The following is a 19,454-nucleotide window of genomic DNA, read 5'->3' as shown; positions in this document are numbered from 1 at the left end:
ATGTTTTGCAGTGTTCTCATAATGATCTGTATGTATTACTCCACTTCTCCTGAGATTCAAATTAATTTTTCACTTTTCCATCTCCTCCTTTCATTGTCTGTCACCATCTCAACATGCAACTTTTCTATTTAGCCTACAGGCTAAGTGCAGTCTGTGCTTTCGTTTTTCAGTCTGCAGCATTAAGACAGCAAGCACTAGAGAGAGATGTGCTCATACAGGGGCAGGCTGGCACTGTGAGCCTGTATGGGTAGCACTTATCTGCTGGAGATGTAAGTTCACATTGCAGCAGATGCTTGAACTGAGAGCTGGCAACCATGGGATCTGTGCACTACCTACTGATCTAATTTGTAGGTTTTTTAATACCTCCTGTGAGTCGGGCTGTTACATACCACTCAGACAACCCATATCTAGTAATAGAGGCAGTGCAATGCAATTTGGAGATTTCAGAGGGCCATGTGGCAGCAGATGTAATTTCATATAAATTTGGATCCAAGTCTGAAGAACCTGACTGGGAGAAGGCTGTAGGGGATTAGTGTGTACAGTGTTTTGGGCTTCATGAGTGAGGAAGCAATCTGCTAAACTCTGGAAGCAGAAAGATGGAATATAAATGAAGATACAATTCACTACTTGAACTATTCTTTATATCTCATACTATGTACATTTCTGGTGGCCAATATTGAAGGAGGGACAGTTAACTTCCTCATTCTCCTTTTTTCAAATCTCTTCCTGTAGTGAAGGAACAGCAAGAGGGGAAATTGTGCTGTTAGATTACTTCATGCAGAGTGTTGGAACAGAGTTCTAATTTCTAGAACTTTGACAGTATCAAGTAACTTAGATATCACTTGGTGATATTTTCCTTAAAAATATATTAATTGGCGTTGGTATGTTTGTTTAAAAAAAATTGAGTGCACTACTGTAGGATGATGGCTTCACATTTGTTACATTATTTAACAGGACAAGGGATTAAAAAAAGGGATTATAGAAACCTCTCCTACTTTGTGTAGGATGAAGGCCGTGTCTACACTAAGCATAGCTGTACTGCTGTAGTGCCATAGTGTAGGCACTTCCTATGGAGCCTTCCATCGTTGTAGGTAATCCATCTCTCTGAGCTGTGGTAGCTAGGTTGATGAAAGCATTCTTCTGTCTACTGAGCTGCGTCTACACTGAGGCTTAGGTCAGCCCAGTTATGTCAGTTGGGAAGCAACATAGCTATGCCGATCAAAATTTTAAGTGTAGGCCATCCTAACAATTTCACTGAGGGAACAATGAAGGGAAAAGAACCCCCCCCCAATATGGGACATATGTGCACTCTGCTTCGTTTGTAGGTTTTTAGACTGAGCATAGAACTTGCTTCATACTAAATGTGCAGCAGTCTCTCTCTCAGCAATATTCCAAACTGACCTCCTTTAAATGTATTCATTCTAAAGTTTTATAGCAGGTCAGAAAATATTTTCTGGGTTCTTTGGATCTGTATTCCCCTTTCTTATGACTCCTAAAAATTGCTTAGGTGTACCTTACATGAAATCTCCCATGACATCAGTGCATAATGTGCACTAATGCTTTTGTCTATTTACCAGATGGAAAAAGTGGTGAGAAAACACTCAGATGGTGAGGCTTTAGGATTATAATTTGGGGGCAGGTGCAGTACCACTAACTTACAACTGAAACATTTTGAATTTGAGTATTCACTGTCAGACAAAAACAAAATGCTTCAGGCTGCATAAGGTTTGTGTATTATGGGTTAATTCCACATCAGATGTGATATGGCACACACAACACAAATCTGTACATTATGCTCAAGAAAATTAGGAGGATTTTTTAGAAAACCTGCTCTGCCTAGGTGAAAAATTCAAAATACTGTAGATCTGAGAGGCCAGCGTTTTCCTTGTTAGCATGATGCTGTTTGGGTGTTCTTATGTCCTCAGTGCTTTTAACAGGATAAATAACTGTATCATTTCAGTTTTTTGTTCAGTTGACTATAACTGCTAGTTTGATCGAAACTGAAGTTTATTTCCAGCGCCCAAAAAATTCTAATTCTGCTGTGAGAGCAGTCTATGACATTAATAAAGATTTGTAGCACTTTCAGTGCTGTGCAGTAAGAAGTGACAAAACGGGGTGGGGGAACCACTTCCAAACCTCAAATCTTGTTTATCAGCAGTGACTAACACATTATCCTTCACCAGGGATAGAACTGATGCATCTTCTGGAAGCACACCTACAGGTGTACCATTTTATTTTTTTATAATGGTGCTATCCTATCATAACTAGCCGCCTTAAGGTAGAGTTGGTGGAGAGTTTGAGATTAAAATATATTCATTAATAGGTGTCCACACAATGTGGAAGAAAGTATGAAAACATCATAGGCTTATATTGATTGAAGGCTGTGCCTTGCACAGTGTAGGGTTTTATGAATGCTAGCCAAATAAGCACTCTGCTGCTTGTGACTACCTGGTAAAGTCCATAATATCATAGATGATCATATTCATTATATTTTAATGTATGTAGCAGTCACTTCAAATATATATATGTATAAAATATAAATAATCAGAGTGGGTTGCTGTGCTAGGTACTTTGGGTAACAGAGTATTTGAATTGACAGCACTTTGTTCTTGAATCAAATGGACAACATTCCTGTTGTCCCGTGTTCCCCCTCCCCCCCACCCCTTATTAGGTGGGGTCCTTTGGGGTAAACATTTTTGCTAGACAGTTATGAAAATTGCATTTGGCGCACTTGAGCAATTTCAATAATTTCAGTTATTTTTATTCACCTAGTTGTACAGATAAAAGCATACCAGTTATAAATGGGCTGAGACATGTATTTGTCCTTCATTTGTCAGAAGTTCAATGGAGAAAACAAAGGGTTTTTCTTGAGAAATGTAAAAAATAATTTCTAGGTTGAAAATCCACTCTTCAGTTTCATTTTTTATTTTTCAAAGGCCAAAGAACCTGGGACATATACTCTCAGGCAGCTGTGCACGTCAGTGGGTAAAGTGCACTTTGTCCTTCCTCACATTTATCCAGTTGTGCAGTATGATGTGTACTCTCAGGAGCCCCAACTAAAAGTGGAGCCATTGACTGGTAGGTAAACTTGTAACACTAAGAATGTGTTGATTGTCCATGTTACTTTCTCACTACATGACATGTTTCTTACTTCTCATTTCATCTAAAACAAGTTACTTTGCTCTGTTGTCTTTTGCAGCTTCCTTTTAAAACTACTTCTGTTGAGAACATATGAGAGTCTTTAGGCTTTAGTGAGTCTGAACACTCAGTCCCACTTGTCAAGTGACATGACAACTAGTATTTGATTGCGAATTTCAGAATCTGGCTTAGTTGGAGTGCATATATATATGTCTGTATCCTTTTTGAAGGATCAAGTGGGGTTTGATCTTGCATCACCAGACATGTTGATGGGAAGAATAGGTAATAATACCAATCTCCTAGAACTGGAAGGGACCTTGAAAGGTCATCAAGTCCAGCCCCCTGCCTTCACTAGCAGGACCAAGTACTGATTTTGCCCCAGATCCCTAAGTGGCCTCCCTCAAGGATTGAACTCACAACCCTGGGTTTAGCAGGCCAATGCTCAAACCACTGAGCTATCCCTCCCCCGTCATAGATAGTGATTTGACTGCACCATTGTGAATTTCTTACTAGTTGTTTTGTGGCACTGTATTAGCTTTGGTAATTTAGCGAAATCCCTTTACTTTGCACTCTCACCTACCAAACAGGCTCTGATCTAACTCCCATTAAAATCAATAGGAGTCTTTCTTTCCTTTAGTGATTCTCTTTCTATAGAAAGTTCTTAGATTGAATTCAGTGGAATCAGTCACCATGTTTAAGAACGTTTCTGGTAAATTAGATTTTACCAGTGAGGTCCCCTAGGCTTCATGAAGTCTTCTACTTCCCCCCCCTTCCTTAGTAGAAGAGGCTCTGCTTAGGCTGTATCTCTATAACACACATTTCCCCCTTTCTTCCTACACCTTCATGTATTCTGTATCATTCTGGTTAATATGGGAAAGCTGTCTCAATGAGTTATAAAGGTGCTCAGACTTTGAATTAGTCTGCCTGCCTCTGGAAGCTTGTTCCACAGCTGCACCTCATTGGTTGAGAATGCTTTGACTTCAGGTGAAGGGAAACAGTGAAAATTGCCCAGAATTAAGTGGCTGAAACTCTCCCTATTTCTTGGACAATTTCTTAGAAAACCACTCCATAATTGAGCACCAAAAAGTAAAATTTTCCAGTTGATGTTAAGATGTACTTGTGTGAAAAATGAGCGGTGAATGTTTATTTGTAAACTCCTAACAAACATTAGCAGCTAATTTTAACCACTTAATAACTAGAGTGCTGGAATACACTGGCACTGTTTGCTTTCTTTTTCTTCAGACAGCCTTTTGGCTGGTATCCCTCAGAGGGTGAAGTTCACAGTGACTACTGGCCATTATACCATGAAGAATGGAGATACTCTGCAGCTCAGTAATGCCGATGACATGCCTTTCCTGTACCATCCAGAGAGCAAAGCATTGATCTATTCCAATACTAAGGGTAAGCAGCATAGCCAAAATCAATTATCTCCTACCAGTCTGTGAAAATGCAGAAATCCTATAAGCATGACGTAAATATTATTGCATAGCAGCAAAGTGGTCTATAAGATGTTAAAACATTTGACACCATTGTTGTTGTCAGTAACCATCAATTAGGAACTGGCAACTCAACATTTCAGAGCACAAAAGCTTCGGGAAGTCCTGGCCTTTTTCTACAACTGTTTTGGAAACTGTGTACATGTGACCAGTTAGTCTTAGCTATTTCAAGTATAAGTCTTATCTCAATAACAGAGAATAGATATATTCTGGGAAAGATTAATGTACTGTCTGTGGACCCTTCACTAGGAAATTTAATTTGCCTCATAAGCAACTTTTAAATCAACTTAGTATATTTGCAAGTGGCACCATACAACAGAGGAAACCTTAGCAACACTTTCACCTATTGCAGAGAAGGAGATCATGGGAACACCTTATAGGACCTGGAATGAAATCCAGTTACAGGGTTCTCTGTACCACCCTGTCTAGCTTTGAATTTGCATATTTTGTATAAAAGAGAGAGAGTTGACTACTTAAGCCTCCTGCACACATGATGTGGGGTCTTTGACTTTGATCTACATTGAAAGTTATGTTGGTATAGCTACATTGGTCAGGGATGTGAAAAAACCCACATGCCTGACCAACATGGCTATGCTGACAAATGCCAGGTATAGACACAGCCATCTTGATGGAAGAATGTTTCTGTTGATGTAGCTAACATCATTCAGGGAGGTGGTGTTCCTACATGGACAGAAAAGCTAGTTCTGTCAGTGAAGACTGCCTCTACACTAGGAGGGCTCTGCCAGCCTAAGCTTCATAACGTATTTGTAGCCAGAGACTTAATCAAAGAAGCCAGTGTGGAGTTCTTGGAGTTCTACAATGAGTCCTATGGCTGTAGTCCTCGCTCACAGGGAGGTGTGGGTTATAGACACTATAGGTACCAAGCCTTTAGGGCTCCTTCTTGATGGAAGAAGGCATTTCTAGCCTTTCAGTAAATGGTCTCATGACTTGATAACTAGAGATGGAAAAATGGAGGTTGTGGAAGGGAGGAATATTTCTAAAATTACTTCATATTCTACACAATTGTAGAAAAAGTCTCAGAATCATCATTACTGATCCAGTCTTCTGAAAAGATCACAAGCATCACCCTGCCAGTGGCTCCTGCATATCACGTGATTGAATTTGACCTTGAAGTTATCTATTTGCCATCAACCCCAACAGCTTCAGTGGAAAGTGAAAATCTGGGAAATAAAGAACTTCACAGGAAAAGCAAAGAGAAGCAGAAAATGGACAACTGCATGGCTACAGTTGACCAAAAAGTAAGATGACAAAAAAAGTTAGTTTGACCACAAGTGCTTAAATTGACCAAAATATGGGTGAGAATAACCTACTTGCACAGAACACCTTCTAGCTTAAAGGATATGAAAGCACTTCAGAATGTATAAAATAGATGTAAATGTACATGTACAGAATATTTAAAGTATGTACAAAAATACACAGTGCTTTATAGGTGGATGAGTCTCCCTTCACCAAATACTAGCCTTCTCTGAGGTTTGAGATTTTGTGCCAACAACCTAAGTTGGAATTTGGCCAACAGGACATAGTTATCACCCCTACTTTTGTTTTAAGTACCATGGAATCTTTAATGATTTCAGTGATCAAAGCCTCTCTTCTGATCCATTAGAAAGATGTAATTTCTATCTGTATAATATCCCTGCACCATTCTGGTAGACTGCTTCAGTATTAAGAGGAAAGAATGTTCCGATTAAACCAGTAACACTACTTCCTTATACAGCTGGGACTTAATTTGAGAGCTCTATCCCATGTTACTGATTTTATTGCCCTGTATTTATAACTGAAATTGTCTGCACAATGTACTGGGACTCTTACTTCTTACATGCTTAACTATTGTTAAAAGAAACTGCAGATTGGTTGGTTTTGGAAACTAGTGGTGGTGGGTGTTTGGTGTTCATAAAGAGTATGAACATATATGAAAAGTTATTTCACTTAGTGTGTGTACACATTGAGGGAAAATCAGCATTTAGTTCAGGAGGAACTTTTTTTGAAGCTGTGTGCTGAAGTTCAGAATGCAGATCCATCATCCCTTACATTATGTTATGAAGTGAATAGGTTTGTTCCCCTAGATTTTGTCAATCTCAAAATAAATTATTATGTGATTATTGCAGTAAGATGCCACTGGTGGCAGCATTGTTCTCGCTCGATATTTGTCAGCCCTTGAAGAAAGTACTCTGAAGAGGCAGATCCCATGGATAAGTCAGCTTAGGGGTTGACGTCAGGGAGACACCAAGCTGTAAGCGCGCGCACACACGCAATCCTCTTCCCACCTTACCAAGCTTAGTTGTTTGTTTGATAAATCAATTTTTTTCCCTCCCTTTTGGGTGCATTAGGTTTGACTGGTCAAGAGAGAGTTTCTGGGAAATGTTTGAGTATTTGGAATTGGAAAATAAAGCCATTATGTAAATGTATACCATGAATAAGAATTCTGTTTCTTTTCTCCAGGTAACCATTGATTGTCCATGGTCAATTTACTCCACCATTATTGCATTAACGTTCAGTGTACCTTTTAATGCCAATCATTCCTTACTAACAGCTGGCAAACGGTAATGTAGTCTTTAAATATTTATAGTCTCTTTCCTCTTAGAAAGTGTTTGTAGAAATTGATATTCTGTATGTGATCTTTCAACATAAGCTTTTATTTTTTGTAAGTGGGTGGTGAGTTTTGCCACTTAAGAAATGCTCATTCTTGGATTCGCCCATTCTCCGTTTCACATTCCCCCAGCAGAACAACAAATACATTATTGGTGGTATATTTTAATCACATAGTCATAGGCTAATTTCCTCCGTCTTTTGGTCTCCTTATTAGTAACTCAGTAAAAGCAAAACTACATATCAAAAAATTGTACCATAGACCTACTTCTGCAGACTCTCCGATTAGTAATTAAGCAGAGGAAAAGAAATAATATGCCTGTCATTTTTACTGTTCTTGCCTGAGTGTCTCAATTAGAGAAACTCTATAGTGAGGATGAAACGTTATTATATACAATGTATATTATTGTATGTTCAATATGCTTAATTTTCAGGAAATACGTACAGGTTTGTGTACAGAATTTGTCAGAACTCTGTTTCCAGCTGTCAGACAATAACCTAAAAAATTTTGGTAACTGCATAGATCTACAGCTGGTACCTCTGAAGCCAGAATCCCAACAGGTAAAGATTCTCCTTGGTGGTTCATTACCTTTTAGATACGCGGAATAAGATGAGTGCCCTTGTGCCTTGGTACGCTCATCTTAAAATTGAAAAAATTGACACTTGTATTGCTGAAATGCTTAGTATCTGAGTGAATGGCTTTCGTAAGAGATAATATAACATGACTGACACACCCAAATGCAAATATTCAGATCTTTGCAATCTCTGAAAAGCAGATCAGGGTGACCTTCCACTCACGGGTATTTTGGGATCTAGGTCACTCACTGCAATAGACTTAACCCGGTCACAAATTATTAGTTTTTTCTTTGAATGATGTCTCTATGGGTGCTCCACTGTAGGTTCAGCAACACCCCAGGCACCTGGGATCAGAGATCTTCATTAGCAGTGCCTCTTGAACTGCACATGCACACCTCCCCATCTCATGCCATGAGCAGCATGTGTATATATAGCACTTTGCGGTCCAACCACCCCTGAGTTCTTTCTTAGCCACCTTTGGTCTGGGTTGGAATCTGCAGAGGCGCCTGCCTGTCCTTTGAGCTATTAAATTAGTGCCTTGCCTGTTAGTTTTAGTGTAGTAGTTAGTTCTTCTCTTTCTTGTCCTCTCCCTTTAAAAAGATAAATTCCTTCCTCTTATCTTCCCTGTTAGTTCATAGCTTAGGACATAGTTTTCCTGCTCCCTGTTCTTCTCGACTGGGAAGCTTTCTCCCTCACCCTTACGCCCGGATCTCTCTGGTTTAAGAGATGAGTTTCCTGTGGGACAACTTTCCAGTAACCATGGTTATCCACAGTGCTGCCGCTGCCTGGGAGAGGGACACATGCCGCAGAAGCATATCCATTGCCATAACCTGACTGCCAGGGCCAGAAAAGACGGGGACGTTTGGCTGCAACTTCTCACAGCGAGGTTATTACGTCCAGCATCAGAACCTGGCCTGGACTCTTCCCCTGCGCGGGTCTCATGCTCCGCTAGGTCGTTCACCAACCCTCATTCTCCATGTCCTAAGAGAAAATCTTCCCTTTCTCATGCTGATGGGAAGAAACAGGCTCCTCCATCACCCTTTGAGTCACCACTGCCTCCATCCCCTGCTAGGTCAGTAGCCTCGACATCTTTGGGGATGAGACTTAGCTTTAGGGCCATCAGAGTACCTCCAGTACCACAGCTAAACAGAGATCTAAAGACCCTAAATGGGCAGACCTTCAGATGTTGGCACTGTCTTGGCACTGGAAACTGCGATATGAGACCATCAAAAATGGTGCCAGCTGCCCAGATCAGATCAACTTTGGGCACCACAACATCAATTAAACCATCTGCATTGGTGATGTCCATCTTGGCACCAGCCAAGCTCTTGGCACCGACTACACCTTCAGCTATGAGCAAACCCTGGGCACCAAGCAAGAACTCTGCTGGCTGCTCAAGAGAATGAACCTCTTCCTCAGCACCGATATGTTAAACACAGCAACCGGCAGGACGCGGCATTACACACCCTTGGATGTCAGATAAGCATTAGCCTTTGACCTGGACAGAACTAAACCTTACAGACAATCGCCACACTTATTCTTATCTACAGCCAAAAGATGGAAAGGCATGGACATGTCTAAGCAACACTTTTCCAACTCGATCTTGCAGTGTATACACCTGTCCTACTAACTATACAATTGATGACTTCCTCCTGGAAGTCAAGCACATTCCACCCTCCTTCTCTCCACCTCAATTACCTTTCTCAACAGTGTCTCGATTGCTGACATTTGCAAAGCGGCCACATGGGCATCTTCTATTATGCATGACTCAGCATCTGATACTGTAGTAAGACATGCTGTCCTATCATCTGCATTAAATGCCACTCCAAAGCCCCAGCCTTCCAACTAGGGGCACTACTTTATAGTCCCTACAGTGGAGACATCCATAGGGACATCACTTGAAGAAGAAGAGATGGTTAATCGCCCTGTGCAGTAACTGAAGTTCTTCGAGATAAGTGTCCCTTTGGGTGCTCTACTACCCACCCTCCCCTCTGCTTCAGATCTGAAAGATAAGTTCTGCGGTAGAGAAGGAACTGGGTGGCGATTGGATAGCACAGCACTATATATACATGCTGCTCATGGTGTGAGTCAGGGAGGTGCACGTGTGCAGTCCAATGGGCACTGCTAATGAAGATCTCCGATCCCAGGTGCCTGGGGTGCTGCCGCACCTACTGTGGAACACCTAAAGAACCTTAGTTCTCGAAGAACCACAGTTACTGCACAGGGTGAACAACCTTCTCATTGGTCTCCTAATCTCTTCTTGTTCTTGCGAAAAAGCTACCACATAATTTGGTGGTTTTTGCCATTCTGTGATCAAGAATGGCCAAAAAGTAGAGTAGCTCAGGAGCTGCAAACTAGGATTGAGATGCAATGACAAAACAGTCCTCTGTAATAGGCATCAATCTGCTTTGAGCCTGGTTTTAAGACAGTCATGTTTTGTGTATTTTCCTGAGCAGCAAACTTTTTTTAAACCTTTTTTTGAAGAGTAAATATATCATGCCTGACATACTGATTCTGGCAATGAAACTTTTCTCTCTTCATTGTAACAATTTGAGCCAGTACATGTCTAGGGATTTTAGTTTGAGAACTGTTAAATGGTTATAGTTTCATGGTTTGATGCATGTATAAATAATATAATAAGTTCTGGAGGTAGTGTATAGAACAAGACTATGGTAAGATTTCCCCTTCATTAAACTGGCAGTATAGAAAGCTCCTGATATTAAGACATGAGTTCATACTATGAATGAATAATTTTCTTTCAGCACATATACAGTAAGCAGTCAGTATTCTTTGTATGGGAATTGAAGTGGACAAAAGAACTTCCCCCATCTTTGCAGTGCCAGTTTTCGGTTAGCTTTTGTCCAGATACCTCTGAAGAGCAGTCATTCTCCTTGAAGCCGTATACTTACGAATTCCAAGTGGAAAATTATTTTGTAAGTATTTTTATCTATATATAGTGTATCTTAGACTTAAAGGGGGAAGGAAGAATCTGTTTGGGTGATGGGAAGTCCAGGGATAGGTCTCTGTTAACTGTAATTTCTTTGAGTGATTGCACATGTCCATTCCACTTCAGGGGTGTGTGTGCCCAGTTCACTGAAGCTGGAGAATTTTACCCACACTGGTAGGTGCATGCAACCTCCACATATTACTAGCTGATGGCATAAAGGGCAGAGCTGCTCCTACCATTCCCTCAGTTCCTTCTCACTACCCATGGTCGTTAGCCAGTGTGAGTCTCATCATACAACTTTTCCTTTTCTCGCAAAAAACTTTTCTAAACTTTTTGTAAATAGTTTGTATAGTTAGTTAATGGTACTTGTTTTTTTTTCTTTTTTATTGCTGTTTAGGACTTTTGCTTTGCCTCAGGACCAGGGCATGCCTAAGTCCCTGGGATTTAAGCACTACTCTGGCTGTAATAAATCTGACTAGCATGGGGCGGTATGGCTAAATTTTTGTGTACAGACTTACTTTCACTTGGCCTAGTCAGAATCAGGCAATGATTACTGAATCTGCTAGCCAGAACCTCACTTCAAGTGGCCTTGGCTGGTGCAGATTCTGTGACCAGATTGATAGCATTCTCAATGACAGTGCATCACTTTTCCTAGCTGCAGTCATCTGGGATATCAACAGAAGTCCAGTAGATGACTGAGGATCTTCCTTTTAAGGGTTGTAACTTGTTTTCTGGGAAGATGTACAAAATGCTGTGTTGCCTAAAAGACATTAGGGCTCTACCCTTAGGTTTCTGATTATTTTTATCCCAGATCGTAAGAGGAAGCTGTTTGACTCAGCACAGACCTCTTTTTCTATCCAACAAGGCAGCCTGAGCAAATGAACACCCCATAAGTTCCAAAGAAGAAGACAACCTCCTTTTGCTTCAACTTCGTTGAGACAACCTGAGATATCTAATCAGTCTTATTTGCCTCTAAAGTCAAGACAAAGTACCACCTTGTCAGTGTCTAATATCGCCTGTCCTCCCTTTCACAGCGGACTATCTGACTTCCTAGCTGCTTGGTTGCTAACTGGTAACCGATAACTGGTTGCTAAGCACCATAGAACTGAGATATGTCTGCAGTTTCTCTCTGTCCTCCTGGTCCTCCTCCCTCATCTCTCTTCAGGGACCAATCGCACAAGATTGTTCTCATTCAAAAAATGTAATAAGTTTTACAGCCAGCGGCCCTAGAAGTACCACTTTCCTCAACATCAGGGGAAGAGATTCTATTCCCAATACTTTGTTATCCCAAAATCCAAGGGAGGCCACAGACCTAATCTAGTTTTGCAGAACCTAAACAAATACATAATAATGAAAGTTTTGCATGGTTACTAGCCTGTTTTATCCCGTACCTAGATCCCGACGATTGATGGGTTTCCCATGATTTAGGGCTTGTTTATACTCATGTTTGCATGTCAGCAGAATCCACATAATTAGTCTGCAGCAGGCTAATGCCCACATCCCAGCTTACCGCAAACTCATCCTTTATGTAGACAAGCCCTTAAAGGACACTTACTTTCATGTGGCCATTCACCAGAGCCAGAAGATGTTTTTAAGGGTTTGTGGTGGTAAAAGTTCATTATCAATTCTGTCGTCCCCTTTGGTCTGTCTTCACCCTCTCAAGTCTTCACAGCATATAGGGAAGTGGTGGTGACACATTTCAGGAGGGCAGGTGGCCAAGTGTTTCCATAACTGAAGGATTGGTTGGTTCAGGAAAGATCCAGACAAACAGGTAGAGGTTAGCATCAAGAAGATCCAGTCCTTTAATTGCTTAGGCCTGTTGATCAATGATGGCAAGTCAGTGTTGCTCTCTGAGTAGAACAGAGGTGGGCAAACTTTTTGGCCTGAGGGCCACATCTGGGTGGGGAAATTGCATGCAGGGCCATGAATGTAGGGCTGGGGCAGGGGTTGGGGTGTGGGAAGGAGTGTGGGGTGTGGGAGGGGGTGCGGTGTGCAGAAAGGGGCTCAGGGCAAGGGGTTTGGGCAGAGGGGGTGCAGGGTGTACGAGGGGGCTCAGGGAAGGGGATTGGGGTGCAGAAGGGGGTGCACAGTGTGGGAGGGGTGCAGAGTGAGGGAGAGGGCTCAGGGCAGGGGGTTGGGGTGCGGGCTCCAGCCCGGTGCCGCTTACCTGGAGCGGCTCTGGGATGGCAGTGGCGCATACCAGGGACAGGGCAGGCTGCCTGCCTGCCCTGTCCCCAGCCCCAGCCCTGTGCCGCTCCAGGAAGCGGCCGGCACCATGTTCCTGCGGCCCCTGGGGGAAGGGGGGCAGAGAGCTGAGCACGCTGCCCTTGGCTGTGGGTACCTCCCCCAAAGCTCCCATTGGCTGTGGTTCCCTGTTCCCGGCCAATAGGAGCTTCAGGAGAGGTACCCTCAGGCAAGAACAGCGCATGGAGCCCTCTGCCTTCCCTCCCCCAGGGGCCGTGGTACCAGCCGCTTCCCGGAGCGGAGTGGGGCCTACGGTGCCACAGGGGTGGCAATCCTGCGGACCAGATACAAAGCCCTGAGGGCCCAGATCTGGCCTGTGGGCTGTAGTCCCCTGGTGTAGAGGATCAAGTTTATAGGAGCAGGTCTTGACTCCAAATCACCAAGCCAGAGTTCAGGCAATACTGGACCTGTGCAAGGACCTCAAGATCCATCCTTGTACAACAGTAAAGAATTGATGGGACTTGTAGGGCATGTGGCAGCAGGCAGGTACATGACTCAGCGTGCCATACTTAGCTCAGAAACATGTGGGGGTGTTTGAAGTCTGTATACCATCAGTCTCATCCCCTGCTGGACATATTGACTCGGATACAAGTGGATGGACCCTGCCAATGTATGCAAAGGCATCTCTTTTCCCCTGACTCCGCCCTCCAGGGCTATGGTCATGGATCCCTTATCCCTCCCTTGGGGGACTTTCAGACTCAGGGGATTTGGTCAGATCAGGAATTCTCTCGACACATAAACTTGTGAGAAATGCAAGCAATTCACCTGGTGTGTTTTCCTTCTACAAATCAAAGGATGCACTGTGCAAGCTCATGGAAAATGCTGCTGCTATGTTCTACTTGACTAGGCAACAGGTGCCAAGTCAGATTGCCTTTGCCAAGAGCTGTAGATATCTGGGATCTTTGCATCAAAAATGTTGTCTTACTCAATGCTTCACACTTCCAAGGTGTTCAGAACCAGGAATTACAAATGGTCCCTCAGAACACACATTGCAAAATCCAGTTTTCAAGCTTGGGGAAAAGTCAAAGATCTGTTCACTATGTAACTGAAGAGGAAGTTTTACCTGTTACATTCTAGAGCAGATCACAGCCCAGGCTCTATCTAAAGCTATGTCTACAGTACAAAGTAGGGGTGTGATTCATGCAGTCATGCTAACGCTCATTGAGCTAGTTTGACTATAAATAGCAGTGAAAATGCAGCTAAGTCTTGTCTCCATTGCCACTACCTGTGCTACCATGGCTACATCACTGTTCAGCTCATAGCTTGATGACAGCTAGCATTGCTATGTGTACCTGAGCAGGGCACTCTCACCCCTAGCTCGTTGTGTAGATGTAGCCCTCTGCTTTCTTTTTGTTGTGGAAGGACATGCTGCTGTTTACATGTCTTCCCTATTCCTCTGATTCCAAAGGTGGTATTCAAGATCAGACAAGATCAGACTGCTCAATTCCTGATAGCTTCAGCCTGGCCTTGACAGCATTGTTTCTCAACCTACTGAGTCTTTACAGCCGGGATCCCATGACTCTCCCTCAAGACATGAATATTTTACAGGACCACAGCCAGATGCTGCTTCCCGATCTTCAGTCTTCATATGACCGGTTGAATGCTCAGTAGCTAACACTTGAGGAAACTGCATGTTCCCTAGAGGTTCAGAACATTCTCTAAACAGCAGAAAGCCATCCACCAGATACACTTACATGATGAAATGGAGATGTTTCTCTCTGTGGTCCCAGCAGCAGGGTGGTACTCCTACGAAGTCCTCTCCTCAGCTTATTCTGAAATACTTACTTTACCTAAAGGAAAAATGGCTCTTCCATCAGCTCCCTGAGAGTTCTCTTGGTGGCATTCCATCCTCCTATAGAGGATTAAATCCTGTGTTTTTTAACTCTGATTTTTTTTTTAAAGAAATTGGACAGACTCTTTCTACCTATGAGACCCCATGCCCCCATAAGATCTAAATGTAGTTTTGTCAGCATTAATGGGTCCACCTTTTGAACCTAGGGCTGCTCATTCATTTTTTTTACATCTCCTATCCGCTTCTTTTCTGAAGCCTCAGTCTCATAAGGATGAAGAAAAAGCTCCATGCTTTGGACTGCCACAGGGTGTTCGCCTGTTTACTGCTTTAGTCCTGCCCAGGTATGTCCCCTCAGCTGTTCATTTCCTTTGCTGATACAATGAAGGGGCAACCTTTCTCTATGAAGAGAATATCTTCTGGATCTCACCTTGCATACTGCTATGACATTACCAAGGTTTCTGCACCTGGGAGAGTTTCAGCTCCAAGAGCACAAGCAGCATTTGCTTAGCTGCATTCCTGTGTCAGATGCCCATCAGTGACGCGTGCAGGGATTCAACTTAATCATTGGTACATACTTTAACTGAGCTTTATGCTGTCTCCCAAGCCTCAGAGATCATGATAGAGTTGGGAAAGTTTTATGCTGCAATCCTTGTTCAGGTAGACTCCGAAACCCTTCTCGGTTCTGAACTGCTTCTGTCACCTGAAAAGGAATGGACACATGCAATCACTTGAAGAAAAAACTGTTACTAACTGGTTCTGTAACTGTTTGAGATGTGTTGCATGTTTCCATTCCACAACTCACCCTTCTTCCCTTCTACACTGGAGTCTAAGCATACTGTATTCTGGTGTGAAGGAACTTGAGGGATGGTCAGAGTGGCTCTGCCCTTTATACCATTGGCTGTCAGCACAGGCATGCAGTGGGTTGTGTGCTGCCCCAATGGATAGCACTGTGGAGGAAAGAATCTCTGACTTTAATGCACTGGTTGTGCACACACCTGAAATGGGAATGGATGTCTGCAACGTATCTCAAAGGACAACAGTTACAGAACAGGTAAGGAACCATTTTTTTCTGTTACTTTTTTTAAAAGACACACAAATAATGTCAGCATCCATTTCACAGCTCAAGAAGACTAGAGATGATGAGCCACAAAGATGAAAAAATGAGATCATTTAGCTATCAGTAACATCTTTTCTGAAGAATTTGACTTTTTTGTTTCTCCTTCCCTCCTGCCCTGCGCAGTGGCTTCATGTCACCAAGAATATTAGACTGAGAAGACTGTACTGAGCTGCTTTCTTCCTGCTAGCTTGATGAGGCCTTCATCAATCAAAATGCCATTGTTAAAAATTATTTTTGGCTTGCTGTTTAAAGAAAGATGTTGGAAAAATCTCACCCTTTTCTTGTGACTTAGTTTGTGAGCTCTTCTGAGGGAATTGTTTGGGTTTCTTTTGGCCTTTATCTTAAATGCTTTGTCTTTCTCTTCACAGTACAAATTCATTGCCACCTTCATCAATTAGAAAGCTTGACTGGCTGTAACTCAAAATTAAATAGTATTGGCAGCAGTCCATGTGTTGGCCTCTCCTTGCCCAGTGAGCAAAACTGACACAGTCCTCCATTTGAACCTTTCTTGGGTTTTAACCAGTGAAGTAGGCATTGCTGACTCTGTCTGAATGTTACGTTAGATCTTTACCTGCTTCTGTAAACTGGCTTTAAGCAAAACTTTAGGGGAGTGTGTGTGGCCTACCCACTTTCAGATGTAACTATGCTTGACTGATCTCTTGGATCAGCCCAACCCTCTTCTGTTACTTTTTGTTCCCTAAAAATTAGTAATGACCATAACAGTATATTTCCATTAAACTTTTTGGCACAATTAGTTTTGTAGTAATTAACTTATTTGCCTCTTTGAATACGTTTAGACTATTAGAAGATCTTGACAGCAAGAATGGTGAAATTCCTTTTTTCTTCATAGATTGTGTCTAAAATTAGTATCATAACAAATGATCACTACTTGTAATTGAGGCCAGGTTTACAATACGGGCCTATATCGGTATAACTACGTTGCTCAGGGGTGCGAAAAATCCTGAAGCCGAACACCCCTGAGTGACAGTTATACCGATCAACCCCTCCTTCCCCCGGACCCTCCCATCCCCACATAGACAGTGCTATGTCAACAGGAGAGCTTCTCGTACAGACATAACTACCGCCTCCTGGAGAGGTGGATTAACTACACCAACAACAGAAGCTCTCCTGTTCCCGTAGTAGTGTATTCATTAAAGCACTACAGCGGCTGCTGTAGGGTTATATGTGAAGACAGCCCCTCAGTCTTGTAATACGGGTTGTAATATGGCATGGAAGTTAAGTATGAGCTTGTAACTTATATAGTATCATGTGGTCAGTTTGAAATATATATATAAAAGTTGTATAATTGATTCAGTACTTACAGATCATTATTTTTTCCTCTTGCCAGACATTGTATAATGTGAAAGCTCAGATTTTTCCACCATTGGGGGCGGAGTATTGTAAAACAGGGTCACTCTGCTCTTTGGAGGTGTCAATCACCCGACTCTCTGACCTCTTAGATGTGGATAAAGATGAAGCATTAACAGAATCAGATGGGTACTGCACAACGAAACTTATGTATGAAGGTAAGGATAATGACTTTTTTTCTCCTGTAATTTTTGATAAATTAATGCAATTCTCATTATTGGTTTTGCTTCTGTCTTGATACTAATATCTGCCAAACTTTCTAATGATCATAATGCAGTCTTGTAGACAGGGTTGGATATTAAAAAATTGTCATTTGTCTATCTTAAAATAAAGACTAACATAAAAACAGGTTAGAACATAATTTTGCAAAAGATTAGAACTTTTCAAAAATTGTTTCAGTATGGGCAGATATTTGCTTGAGCCTTCAGTAGGCAACAACCTAGGGAATAGATATTTAAAGCTCCCCTAGTGCAATCTCCTCACTTCAATCTCACTCCATCTGTCCCCATGCACTTCTGCTTGCCTTCCTTCCCTGACCTGTAATGAAGATTTTTGTCACTGAGATCACAGATTCTGTGACTTTCAGAGACTTCTGGGACATTATCCTTTTCAGCTTCAGCCTTGGGGTAGTGCTGCCCTCTCCCCCCAGCCCCCCCCCCCCCCCATGCAGCTCTCAGGCACTGCTGGGAGTGGGGCCTGCAGCTTTCAGCTGCTGGGGGGGGGGGGGCTGGGCACAGCTCTCAGCCTCCACAGGGGGGCCTGCAGCTCTCTGTCCAGCATGTAGGTCAATGAGTCCCAAGGCCTTCCAGCTTAGCGATGGCTCTGCCACATCTGCCTTCTTTGCAGGCCCACTCCTTAGTTTCTGCTTTGTCCAGGGAGTCTAACCAGGTCCCTGAGTAACATTGAATTTGACACAAAAGTCTCTCACCTCCTAAAGGAAGGGGTTACAGCACTTTGTTCATTTTTTTGTTTGCTGCTGTTATCTTAATTTTGCCACTTTATTTGAAGTAAGAGTAAGTGCTGAGCAAAGCAGAACCCTAAAGCCTTCCATGAAAATGGAGGAAAGATGTTTTGTACATCATGCGATGTACCTGTTGATTTTGAGAGGGTAGTTGTGATAAGCATTGTGAAAGTACAACTCGTCAGCACAAATGAGGCACTAAAAATGGATGAAGATAGAAATTTTTAAAAAGCAGAAAACTGTTACACTACTCTTTAATACCAAGAGTGAGAAGCGGCTTTATGGGAGAAATTAAATGTTCAAATTAACAGAAGACTTCTCTGCTGCAAATATCCCCCTGCATGCACTTGACAATCAAAAACTGATAGTTTTTAGAGAGCAAAGTAGGTGTTATGCCAAGTGCAGATTAACTTAGAAAGTGTTACCTACCCAAAGTGTTTGTCACATTGAAGAATTAAAGGAAAAGTTGCACACCTGTAAAAGAATTGTCATTGAGCAGATAAAACTACTGATGCTGAAGACAGGTATGTATTTAACATTCTTGCTGTCCCCATCCCAACAAGCATTGAAAATGCAGGCACTTCAGACGCAGGATATATTTTTCTTAGTGTGAAGTTTTGGAAGCAGTCAATTTTAAAAGTCAGCAATGCAATATGGGAAACTGAAAATTTTGCAATACCATTTGATTGCATCACTGTGTTTGTAACTGATAATGCCACATATATGGGAAAACTTGGGATTGAGGTTTGAAGCCTTTGTTTTTAAATGCTATACACCTTGTTTGTATGGCACGTTTGCTTAACTTTGTGGGTGATCTATGGAGGAAGGTACTTTTGAAAGTAAATTGTTTAGTTGTGGCTATAAAATATGGTTTCTCTGCTTGCCCTGCCAGAAAAGCCTGGTTCCATATATGTCTAATGGAAATGGGGAAAAGTCCTTCCATCCCACCAACCTCGGTAATAAACAGATGGAACAGCTGGTTCAATGCAGCTGTTTATCACATGGAACACACTGAGGATTAAGTTTCACTTTTTACTGAGGAGAATGGTTGTAGCAGTAGTTGAAGTGTTAAAGAGATTGTGGATCTTTGCCTATCCACAGCCGTTATTGAAGAACTCCAGGCTGTAAAAGAGTTTGCACCCCGAATCATGAACACGCTTACAGCTGTGAAGAGCCCACAGTTCATACTCATCAAGTCACAAATGACC

At 42.3% G+C, this 19,454-nt stretch overlaps 1 protein-coding gene across 1 annotated transcript in view; it reads left to right on the top strand.

Annotated features, from left to right (window-relative positions):
* TRAPPC10 (trafficking protein particle complex subunit 10) overlaps positions 1-19,454 on the top strand; it is an 89,057-nt gene that overhangs the window by 61,976 nt on the left and 7,627 nt on the right. The window contains exons 15-21 of the mRNA XM_039511511.1: positions 2,937-3,078; positions 4,381-4,539; positions 5,664-5,893; positions 7,095-7,195; positions 7,676-7,802; positions 10,580-10,750; positions 17,266-17,443. Of these exons, the coding sequence (XP_039367445.1) occupies positions 2,937-3,078; positions 4,381-4,539; positions 5,664-5,893; positions 7,095-7,195; positions 7,676-7,802; positions 10,580-10,750; positions 17,266-17,443 (1,108 nt within the window). The remainder of the gene's footprint in view (positions 1-2,936; positions 3,079-4,380; positions 4,540-5,663; positions 5,894-7,094; positions 7,196-7,675; positions 7,803-10,579; positions 10,751-17,265; positions 17,444-19,454) is intronic.

This window comes from Mauremys reevesii, linkage group 1, assembly GCF_016161935.1.
Source record: "Mauremys reevesii isolate NIE-2019 linkage group 1, ASM1616193v1, whole genome shotgun sequence".
Lineage (NCBI taxonomy): Eukaryota > Metazoa > Chordata > Testudines > Geoemydidae > Mauremys > Mauremys reevesii.
Note: the sequence above shows the minus strand (reverse complement) of the source record. Positions and strands in the feature narration are given on the sequence as shown.